This window comes from Alligator sinensis, unplaced genomic scaffold, assembly GCF_000455745.1.
Source record: "Alligator sinensis unplaced genomic scaffold, ASM45574v1 scaffold109_1, whole genome shotgun sequence".
Lineage (NCBI taxonomy): Eukaryota > Metazoa > Chordata > Crocodylia > Alligatoridae > Alligator > Alligator sinensis.
The window spans coordinates 3086500-3098634 of NW_005841852.1; the positions used below are offsets into that span (position 1 = coordinate 3086500).

General features: G+C 44.2%; 1 protein-coding gene across 6 annotated transcripts in view; it reads left to right on the top strand.

Annotated features, from left to right (window-relative positions):
• The window catches only part of SAMD8 (sterile alpha motif domain containing 8), a 76236-nt gene that overhangs the window by 26309 nt on the left and 37792 nt on the right, over positions 1-12135 (top strand). For all 6 annotated transcript variants that reach the window (XR_003095801.1, XM_025212862.1, XM_025212866.1 and 3 more), the window contains 3 exons: positions 3156-3251; positions 4836-4953; positions 8234-8384. Coding sequence is in view for 5 of the 6 variants with exons in the window: in XM_025212862.1 (XP_025068647.1) it covers positions 3156-3251; positions 4836-4953; positions 8234-8384 (365 nt within the window). In the remaining variant the exon portion in view is untranslated. The remainder of the gene's footprint in view (positions 1-3155; positions 3252-4835; positions 4954-8233; positions 8385-12135) is intronic.

Genomic DNA, 12135 nt, shown 5'->3' on the forward strand with positions numbered 1-12135 from the left:
TTGTTCAAATTCACAGATGACACTAAGATGTGGGGAGAAGTGGGCACGATAGAAGGGAAGAACAAGCTACAACTAGAGCTGGACAAGTTACAGGGGTGGACAGATGAGAATAGGATGGGATTCAATACTGACAAGTGCAAGGTACTGCACCTAGGGAGGAAGAACCAGCAGCATACCTATAGGCTGGGGAGCTCCCTTCTCATCAGCACAGAGGCAGAAAAGGATCTTGGAGTCACTTGATTCCAAGATAAACATGGGCCATCAATGTGAGGATGCAGTCAGTAAGGCTAACCACACCTTGTCATGCATCCACACGTGCATCATGAGCAGGTCCAAGGAGGTGATCCTTCCCCTCTATGCGACATTGATCAGGCCGCAGTTGGAGTACTGTGTCCAGTTCTGGGCGCCGCACTTCAGGAGGGATGTGGACAGCATTGAGAGGGTCCAGAGGAAGGCCACTCGCATGGTCAGGGGGGAGCAGGGCAGACCCTACGAGGAGAGGCTATGGGACCTGAACCTGTTCAGCCTCTACAAGAGAAGGCTGAGAGGGGATATGGTGGCCGTCTGTAAACTTACAATGGGGGATCAGCGGGGAATGGGAGAATCCCTGTTCCCTGAGCACCACCACAAGTAACTAGGAATAACAGCCACAAGTTGACTGAGAGTAGATTCAGGCTAGACATCAGGAAGCACTTCTTCACAGTCAGGGTGGCCAGGGTCTGGAACCAACTTCCAAGGGAAGTGGTGCTAGACTGGGGGTCTTCAAAAGGAGGCTAGATAATTACCTTGCCGGGGTTGTTTGACCCCAGCATTCTTTTCTGCCTATAGCAGGGGGTCAGACTTGATTATCTGTTCAGGTCCCTTCCAGCCATACCAACCAACCAACCAACCAACCAACCAATTATGATCCCTGAGAGAGAGGATTTGTGTTGTTTTCACTGCATAGATATGCATCATTGACCTATTCTGATTTGCTTTGTGGGAAGAGCCATATACCCCAAGTGGTGAAATATAGTATGGCAATAGGGCCATACCTTGAAATAGGCCATATCTTGAACTACCAATAAATGGTATCCAGAAATCTGGTGGGCATCAACTTTACTTTCTCACTTCCTGAATTTGACCTGTGGGTGGCCAAGGTAAATTTGATTTCTAGGATTGGTGGCTATCTGCTCAATCTATATGACAAGCACTTTGGGTCCACTGGTGCAAAAATTGCTATGACGGTATTGCAATGATTACGGTCTTGCAATTTCCTCTTTGACCAAGAGGTATCTATGCTGCATACCACGATATCTCTGCATCTAATAAATGCCTGTGATTAAGCTGGCATACATGAGCAACCCCATGCTTGTCTTAAACATGGATACAGTGGTGATATCCCACTTGATTGCGATAGGAAGATTGTTTATCTCTCGGTATTCTGTATCGCCCTTGGATTTCATGGGTGGCTGACCTAGACTAGATACATACTGGTTGTTGTACTTCAATATATGAAATAGTTCACGAACAGTCTTAGTAAGCAAGCCATTAATTTCAGAGAAGTGACACTGATATTGTAATCATGTTCTAGTTTCTCCCTATTAGCTCATCTTTTAGAGATTGTTTAAAGGTTCTCTAAACTGAATTGGAAGATCAGTTATTCTTCTAGTTACTCCCTGTATATGTAGTTAAAGTGACCTTAATATCACTCCATTCATGTCACAAGAAATGAAACACTTTTTTTCCTGTACCAGCAAAAAAATTCAGCTTAATTTACATGGTTGATTAGAGGCTTTTCCAGGTAATCTACACGTACTGTGTTATAATCATGTTCTGTAGTACCAATAAAACACTCCCTGTTGACAATGGGTTTCAGTAGCATAGCCTTTACTCCTGTAAACATTCATGAGCAGTCTGGGTGAAGTCATTAGGACTAATCGTGTGAAAGAGGGTTGCAAAATCTGACATTTTTAGATATTACTCAGCAAGTGGTGACAATACATTCCAGATGGGAGGGGGAAAGGAGGATAAGAGTAAGTGACAATACTGAATACTGGATTGTGTTCCTAGAACAAGAACCATAGTCACAGAATTGGGAGAATGTACAGGGCAGTGAATGCTAGGGGCGAGTAGCAGCAAAACAATGCAAAGGGATTACAACAGTCAATGTCTGAGCAACTATGTTTTGTTTTTCACTGTTTTTGTAGCAAAGGGGACAGACAGTTCCACTGAGAGCTTTAGCAATTTCTGGTCTGAGGAAATTTGAGAGTGCAAATTACTGCAGAAATCATTACAGTGGGAGAAGTTAAGAAATGTTTTGACCAACAAGGCTATTAAGGCTCACATGCAATGATTCTTTAGTTGAAATCTAATTTAAAAAATAAGCTCTTAGGAAAATGCAAAGAGAAAGAAGCTGGGGAATGACTGCCCTAAATGCTGTTGATCCTCTTTTAAGAGGAGGATAGGCGAGAGGGGCAGCAAAGCAGAAGCAGTGACGATGGGTTGAGGATATGAGGGACTGTATCTTAAAGGAGTATGTTGATAAGGCATAGAGGGAATTGGTTGTAGCTGTGTTGGTCTAATGACATAGGCAGACCAGGTTCTTTGGGTAAATTGATATCTTTTATTAGACCAACTGAATAGTTGGAAAAATTGTTCTTTACAAGCTTACAGGCATAAGCACCCTTCTTCAGGCATAAGGAGAGTCTCAACATGAAGAGTTAGATGAAAGAAAACTAAAATCTAGCATGAAGATGATTTTCATTCTCTGGAATTTTTCAGTGTTATAACTTTTGCCAGCTTCAGAAGGAAAGCAAGGGTTTAGTAATCCAAGAATTAGTATTTCAAACATGCTAACATGGTGAGTGCATTCTGACACAAATGTTGAGGCCATAGATTCACCCAGCTACTCCTGCACTGAGTCTTATAACTTGTTTGACAAAGACCTGTCTTCCAGAAACATTTTGAATATTGGAGACTTAAAAGAAATGGAGAATTCATAGTTTTGGTAATTTGTTCAACAGGTACTGAGAGTGCAGCTTTCATGCTGCAGTTGGAGCTGTATGTGTTCAACGTATTTTGAAAAATAGACTTGATATTAGGTACCTAATCAGTGGTATCAGCTTTGAGCATGCAAGCTTTTGTTATTTAGGTTGTTTTTGTTTTTTCTTTAGTGTTCCTAGGATACCATGGGCCTTTGCCATGACTGAAGTGTGTGGCGTGATTCTCTGCTATATCTGGCTTCTGGTTCTTCTTCTTCACAAACACAGGTACAGAAACTCAAATAACCTTTATGACAAATATCTGGTGACCTAACTCAGAGAGAGACCTGACTAGAATCCAGATAACAACTGTGTTAGACTTGTTTTCAACTTAATTCTGTTTCCCTATTGAGATGGTCCATGATGAGCAGCTCCTGCCAGCCCTCTTTCCTTACCTCTGAGGTAGGCTTTCCCCTGTAGTACTCTGAGGGTAGTCCTTTTTGTCTTTCTATCTGACTGAAAGTATTGCAACAGTCTACCTAGAAAAGCTGTGGAATCTCCATCCCTGGAAATTTTTAAGAGTAGGTTGGGGAGAGATTTGGCTGGGGATGGTTTTTGTCAAGGATGATCCTGGCTTGAGAAGGGACTGGATGAAATGACCTTGTGAAGTCCCTTTCAGCCCTACTTTCCTATGCTCCTAAAATTTCTGCTTCCATCTTATTCAGTGTGGATTGAATTTGGCCCCATCATAACCTGTCTTCTATTCGCCCAGGATCAACCATTTTTTAATAACTAGCCTCTTATAAGTCTTGGACATAGATAGCTAAGTAGTGCCCAGAACGCTGGCCTGGCAGTTGAATGACAGATTTGGGCATGGCTGGCTCTACCTTCTGAGAGAGGATTGTAAGCACTTTTCCAATTCCATAGTCCCTGTGTTTGCCCTTGGCATGGGAGCCTCTCATTCATTGAGTTCTTACAGCAAGCGCTTGTAAGAAGAAAGCGGGCTGCTGAAGAATTTTTACTTCATCTTCCTTGCTTTATTTTCTCTATAGTCCAGGGCGTTTCCCTGCAATGTTGTTTTCAGGAGCTTCAAAAGTTTCCAGGGAGTGTCTATCGGTTGTCTGGCTGACAGTAGACTTGCCCCTCCCATTTAATTTTGACTGAGCCCAGACATCACAATTGCCTAATCTGCAGTGGGTCTGTTAGCCAACCTCAAAATGAAGACAAAAATGTACCAGCTCAAGCATGACATGGACTTACCCTTGCTTATTGCAGTGTATGAAAAACTAGTGCCGTTTTAAATATCTAAATTTATGTTGTTTAGACAGGCAAGAAAAATATTGCTTACTTTGAATAAGGTATGAATACATTGGTAATGTCGTTTAGCTAGATTATTTGAGATGTTCTTATTCTTGCTTTTAGAAAAGCTAAAGGTAAATAAACCTGTGCTTGAATGGAACAAAAATCTATGACTAATTTGTTCCTTGGACGTTTTATGGTTGAAGGATATCATCCATTGATTTGTAATTAGTGTTCAAAAGGAACTCATTCTTGTAATGAGGGTCTACATCAAGTAGTTCCACCGAGTGAAAAATAGCTGAGTGTATTTGTTGTCAAAGGGAAAATCTTAAGTGCATAGCAAGCATGAGTCACTTTTTTTTTTTTTTACTTCTGGCGCATATTTAACTTTGATTTAGGGTATATTTAACACGGAAAGTAAATACAGTTCAATAATAACATTGCATGAAAATTTTTGGAAAAATAAAGTACTTCATGGGAAGAGTCTGCAAAAACTCTTTAAAAAAACCTTTTCTCCTTATTTTGCAACATTATTTGTATTCTTCTCTTTTTCTTTCCTATTTTTTCCCCCAGGTCTATACTTCTGCGAAGATTATGCAGCCTGATGGGGACAGTGTTTTTGTTACGCTGCATCACAATGTTTGTTACCTCACTCTCTGTGCCAGGCCAGCATCTTCAGTGTTCTGGCAAGGTAAAACACTGTTCTTTAATCTTCTGGAAGGATTTGATTTAAACTCAGATTAAAACTAGGCAAACAAAGACAAGAGTGGTCTTTTTAGAGTATACTTTCTAAGCATGCATAAAAGTCTCTAATACAGGGATATCAAATTCACCCTGCACCCTAGGCCAGATCCAGTTGATGGGGGGGTCCTTGCAGACAGTGGCTGGGGAGCGCGGGTGAGGGTTTACACATCCATTGCTTGCTTGTGTCCCGCTGGCAGCATACATCTCTAGTGGGACTTTGCCCAGGATTTTGCCAGCAGGCCCTACCCCAGCTTGCCTCAGCCCCTCTAAAAGCCCTGTTGGCCATAAGTTTGACACCCTTCTCTGTTAGGTTGAGATCTCATAAGTATCATGGAGTCAGTGGTGTAACAAATGCTCAAAGACCAGGACTTCAGTCCCAGGCACCCAGAGGGCATAAGAACAGCAGCCACTGCCACCCAAGTTGCAGACTCTGGTTGTTACATCTCTGCATGAAGTTGTACATTACTTAGGGCAGTGGTTCTCAGTCTTTATTGTACCAGGACCCATTTGTAAGCATTGATGGCCAGTCCTGACCCAGTAAATAGTTCAAGTAGAAAACAGCCTCCTGGCCATGCCAGCATCACTCACTCCCAACTTGCTGCCCCAGACCCCTAGTGTGGGGGGGAGGTGGGGAGGGGGACACATGTTTCCTCAGATTTGTGCACCCATAGCAGGCATAGAGCTATAGCCTGGCTGGACTGGTATGGGTAAGAGCCGCCTCCGCGGCCCAGCAGGTGGGACTCAGCATGGGAGGGCAGAGCAGGGTGGCGAGACTCTCTGCTGCTGGAACCCCCTCACCAGCCATACTGCCAGCAGTGTGAGAAATAATGGATGGTGTGAGGGAGGGCCATGCTGTCCTCACCTTTACCTGCCGCCAGCCGATCATGTGCTGGGCTGTGGCTCTACCCAGAGAGGAGGTGGGGTGGTGGGTGGTGTCACCTGTACCCCCGTTTTCCTGACATGTCATCTGTGCCCCTGCTCATAGACTTACCTGCAGGCAGCTGTGGGAGCTGCTCACCACACTGCTTGGCTGCCATGTGCATGTGTGCGTGCACATGCATGTGGTGCCCTTACCTGATTGCCAGGGATCTGAGTTTCCCGTTTGCCACAAAAAATGTGGATTTTTTTCTTTTTAAGGGGAAAAATGGGGGAAATGATGGGTTTCCCTTTGCAGGTTGGCAGAGTTACCCCATAGTGAGGTACAGAGGGATAGAGGAAGTTCGCCAGGGCTGGGGCTGGGGGTGTTTCCCCATTAGAATGGTGTGTGGGGCCTGGGGCTTGGTGTCTGGGTGGGAGTGGATGTAGACTGGCAGCTGCTGGCTCAGGGCTCCCAACTCTGTTACCCTCCCCACAGGGCCGCCGCGGCCCAGCAGGTGGGACCCGACTTGGCAGGGCAGAATGGGATGGGGCGGGTAGGCTCAGTGCTGCTGCTGGGAGCCCCGCACCGTCATGGTGAGGCACCCCCTGCATACCTGGCAGCAGTGGGGGTGACAGTGGCATGAGGCTACTGGCAACAGCACCAAGCCTCCCTGTTCTGTTCTGCTCTGCCCTGCTGCACCAGGTCTTACCCACTGGGCTGCAGAGGCCCTTCGGGGGAGGGAAGCAAGGTGGGGAACCCCGAGTCTGCATCTGCTCCCCACTCTGCCCCCTAGGGACTCCGTGCTTTGCTTTGCTGTGCTGCAGCAGCCACTGCCTTCCATGTGTGGCAGCCATGGCTTTGGCAGAGCTGGGGGGGGGAGGGGGGGGGGGGGGCCAGGCCCCGTGGAGCCAAGTCCCTGGCCTCATAACCCTGGGCTCGGGGGGCGGTGGGCTGTGGGTGGGGAGTGAGGGGCAGTAGCTTGGGCAGGGCGCTGGCATATCAGGGCTGATCAGTGCCACAAAACAGTGTCTTGTGGGGAGGGGGCAGTCACAGCTGGACCTCACATCCTGATGAGTGAAGGGGGCAGGGGGAGCTCTGTTTTCTTCCATGATACCCCCCCCTCCCCCCCCAAGTCAAACACCAACACTTACAGGTATTTAGAATTTATTTTATTATAGTGACTGAGGCACTGGTAGGCTTCCAAATTGCTTTAAAACTGTAAATCTATCAATAAAACATTGTGTTCAACTGACACCTGTACAAAAAGTGGCATTTAATTTGAATTGTGGAAAAAACACAGATTTTGGTGGTTTTAATCGGAGAATTTCCGGGGGGGTTTATCAGAGAATTTGCAATTTTTAAACAGAAAACCAGGATCCCTTTTGATTGTCCTCTTCCTGCTCCCCCAACGCAGCTCCAAGCAGCCCCTGCAGGCTGGAACTCTGCCATCCTGTAAGGGGCAATCTGGGGGTTCCCATGTTTTCCTCCTTTAAAGGAGGATCCATTTTTTAATATTTGTTTGTGGCCCTTTCATATATTCTTACAACCCACTTTTGCATCATGTCCCACAGGTTAAGAAACGCTGATTTTGTTAAACACTTGCATACTGTGTTCATTTAGGGGCTTTCAAAATGCTGTGTTGTAAACCATAGAAAATTAGTTAGGGGAGCATGCATTGAAGTGACTGAAGACAAGAATTTGAGAGAAAAGAGTGAAAATCATGACACCAAGAAGTATTTGAAAGATGGAAAGGCTGAGGCAAAACAAGTATTCTGTAGGGCCTAGTACAGGGTTGGGTAATTATTTTGGGCAGAGGGCAGCTTACTGAGTTTTGGCAAGCCATCGAGGGCCGCATGACAGGCAGCCAGGGGCAGATAAATATATATTTTCTAAATTTTTTAGGGGCCCTGTGGGCCACATCTGGCCCACAGGCTGCATTTTGTCCACCCCGGCCTAGCACTACAAGTAAAGGAGAAGCGATGAAAAGTATTTCGGCAGATTATCAGGAGAATTTTCTTGACTACCTCATTTAGCTGGGGAATAAATTCTCATGAGAAATTGTAGAAGCCCCATTGTTCATGTACTGTTTTGGGTTAAAATGTACTTTCTTTACATTCTAGGTTCTATCAGAGATACTTTTGTGTTTGTGGTTAGTAATGTAACTAGTTATGTAAAATAAGACAATTTTGACCACTTATATTTCAAAAAGTAAAAAGTACCTACCATGAGATAGTAAATGCAATGCTAGTTTATTAAATGTTCTACCTCTGTAGTGCTAGACAATTGACTTACCTGTTAAATGGTAGAGTTATACTAAAAATATTCTTCTTGTAGACTTTTAAATACTGATATGCCATTTTCATTTTAGTTGTATGGAAACGTGTGGGCAAAACTTCAGCGAGCATTTGCAATTTGGAGCGGGTTTGGAATGACACTAACTGGAGTACATACGTGTGGGGATTATATGTTCAGTGGCCATACTGTTGTTCTGACTATGCTGAACTTCTTTGTCACAGAATGTAAGTACACGGTGCCAGTGCTTTAAACATCCTAGTTTCATCCTACAGTTTGAAACTGTAATAGCAATGGTAGTTAAAGCTGAAGGAGGCATACTCCCTTAATATGTTATACTCCACCTGTTTGGGCTGAAAGCTTTTATAAGTGTTAACCTGGAGATAGAAGTTGTTTACAAAAAGGGAAGTCCCTGAGCAGTTGGACCTAATGTGCCACCTGAGTGCCAGAAAGACTATTGTAAAACATATTTTGGAGATTTTATTTAATTTTTTTTTCTTTACAAGAACAACTAAAATCCTTAACAAGTTTACAATATAATCATTTATCCTTCACCCTTACCACACAAATGGAGCAGAGAGTAACTTGGAAACTAGAGAGTAGAGGCATATTGAGAAAGCAGATACATTTTCTATAGCTATTAGCGCTATACGAAATTTCGCTGGTAGTTTCCTTTCAACTCATTTTAAGCTCGCAACAGCAAAATCGAAATGAAACAGAGAGCTTTAAAACAGCCTTGAAACAAAGGGAGGCAAGTCAAAATGTTTCAAAATTTTCGAAATATTTTGAGTTTCGAAGGTCAAGCTGGGCTTGCCTGCAGGGAAACAGAAACTAAAGTAAGGAGAGGAAGGGGAAATTGTGGGGGAAGGACTGCTCTCATTACTGACTGTGTAGCTGGCCAGTGACTGTCATCCTTCCCTGAGGTCTCTTTCAATCCCAGTGCTCTGGGAGAGGGATGGAAAAACTGTGGAAAAGGCAGCATTGTTTGAACTGCCCTGCTTTCTGCCTTGGTGTCAGTTGAGTGAGCACACTCGCGCCACACACCACAAAATTTGCCTGTCAGCAACAAGAGGTGCAGAGCCCCAGAACCCAGACTCCCCTTGCACCTATTTTCTTGACAGCTGGCAGGCTTTGTGGCCACAGCAGGGCCTAGCAGGCCTGCAGTTTTCACCCCCTGTGTCCCAAGACAGACGGAGTCCCACAAGCACTCATGTTACGAGTTTTGCCTGTCAGCAGCCAGAGGTGCAAGGCCCCAGAACCCAGACTTCCCCTGTACCTATCTCCTTGAAAGCTGCCAGGCTTTGTCATCTCAGCAGGGCCTAGCAGGCCTGCAGTTTTCACCCCCTGTGTCCCAAGACAGACGGAGTCCCACAAGCACTCATGTTACGAGTTTTGCCTGTCAGCAGCCAGAGGTGCAAGGCCCCAGAACCCAGACTTCCCCTGTACCTATCTCCTTGAAACTTGGCAGGCATTGTTGCCTCAACAGGGGCTAGCAAGCCTGGAGTTTTGACTGTGGCTTAACACACACACAACATGAGGTTTTTGCTTTCAAGACTCTGAGGTGCAGTTTCCCTGAAACCCCTGCACCTATCTCCTTGAAATCTGGCAAGTTTCATGCCCTCAGAAGGGGCTACAATTTTTGCAAGTTTCATCCAAATCAGATGAGGAATGACAAAGTTATAGGCTGTTTTGAGCTTCCCCATTATAGCCTATGGGCAAAACAACGAAACTGTTTCAACAAAACGAAACGGAACAGCAGTTTCGAATCTAAACAAAATTTGAAACGAAACACTGTTCCGTCAAAACGCAAGTCGAAACGGAATGGTGCTGTTTCGCACAGCCCTAATAGCTATGCTATTACTTTTTGTATACAATTTGGAGTTCTGTTCAGTGTTACCAAAAAGACTAGAGTCAGTTTATGCTTAGGACTTCTGTTGCAAGCTTAGATGTGGAATTAAGGTATAGTTACAGTTCCCTTAATAATCACTACCCAGGTCAGAAAAGAGGCAAGAGACCAATCTATAGCCTGACTTAATTTTATCTGATCCCAAAAGCACAAGAGCAAACGCATATTCTAATACTGACAACAACATAATGTAGATTCTCACCTACACCATTATTAGGGAAGACTCAGGAGGGCAAGACTTGCAGCAGGTCATCTTGATCTTCAACTCTTTCTCTCCAATCTATACCCTGTATTTTCTAAATTTAAATTTATTTAAATTTCTTTGGTTCAGTGAAACTTTTGGAATAAAACTGAACTGGTTATTTATGGAGCTGGCCTTTTGCTGTGTTTAATTTGATTTGGTTTAGCTGGACATACTGTGTTCTTTCCTGATCAAGCTAATTTTTACATCGGCAAAGGCTCACTTTGCGGTTACTCAAACAGGCTATTCTACTTTCCTAGATTATGGTTTATTTATATGCTGAGCATGTCAGTCTGCTGCGACCTTAAGTACACACTACGTAATTTAGGCTTGTACTAGGTCCAGTCTGCACTTGTCATTGTGGTGTTTGTTATTGACCACATATGCAGCCTACTGCAGAACAATACCTGTTGGCATATATTTACTGTACTGTACTGAAAAATATTTTATGTATGTGAAGAATTTACATTTAAAGTAGCACTGTTAAAAGTAGCACAACTGATAGTCAAAAGATTTGCTATTGCTGGATTCTAATGATGAAGTTATGTCGAAGAGAGAGTCCTATTTCTATGGAAAAAGCTACAACTGCAATGTGACAGGTTTTGAGAGGAGACTGTTTATATCTGTTAATATGAAAAAGAATCTTTATATCCAAAAGCCAGCAGCAGTATTTTTCATCCTAAGATGGAGTGTTCTTCATTAGAGCAGATGTATAAGCCAGGAAGACAAGACTGTTCACTTGAAATAAACCACAAGTTTCAATATGCTGTGGAAAACAAAGTTAATTTTGGGAGGTATGATCCGTTAAGAAGAAATAACACTTGGTAGTATTGCTACTGGAGGATGTTTTCACAGCAGTGGAAAGGGCATAATAACTTTAGTCTTTTATTCTGCCTTTGAAGAATCGAGTTATGATGACACTGCCTTGTGCTGTTAGAATCTTTTTCGCCAGCTCACTTTTTCCCATATTAAATCCTTGAATTTACATAGAATATGTACACTAATTAGGATTGACATATGTAAAGTGTCCAATGAGCATCAAAAATACGAAATAAACAACTATTTTGGAATATCAGTAACTTGGTCGGTGGAAGGAGCCTAGAACATGCTGTTTGTTCAGTGGAGAACAAAGGTGTGGACAGGGATTAAATTGCAGTACAGGAAATTTGCACTGCCACAAAAACATTCCAAGAAAGGGCGGACACAAGTATTCCAACCCCTTGGCTGCAGAGCTACCAAGCTGCCTCAGGAGTCCGCTCTCCAGCCAGGGGGGATAGTGGGCTTCTCGTTGGCTCTACCTGCTCCAGATCATTGAAAGCCTACTGTCTTCTTCCCTGCCATGCCTGGTAGTGCTGCTTCCAGATATCCAGCTCTTGTAGTGGCAGGGGAAAATCCCTAGCCCAAACCTTAACCGTTTTCCCTTGCCAAACCATTCTACTGAAAAGCAGAGCAGTCGGGTGGAGGACTTATTAAGTTGAAGAAATGTCTGCTGCCCTTTTGAACACAACTGGGAAGGCTTGTCACTGTTTGAACAGTGCCAGAGGGTCCTGGTGCTGTTCAAAGTGTGGGAAGATGTGATGCTGCATGAACAGTCCTAGGGAGATATGGGTTTGAGCAAGGGGTGGAGGGAAGTACGTGTACTGTTGTGTGAATAGCTGAGACTCTCTTAGTCTTTTGTCAGGCAGCGGTGGGATTCAGCACCACAACTCAAACAGTTCCAGTGCCGTTCAAGCATACTGGCAGCAGGGCTCCCTGACAGCTTGTTGCCTGAGTAGGTCCTCAGGGAGCCAGAGCTCTATCTTCCCCTTGGAGCAGGGGAGGAAGAACAGAG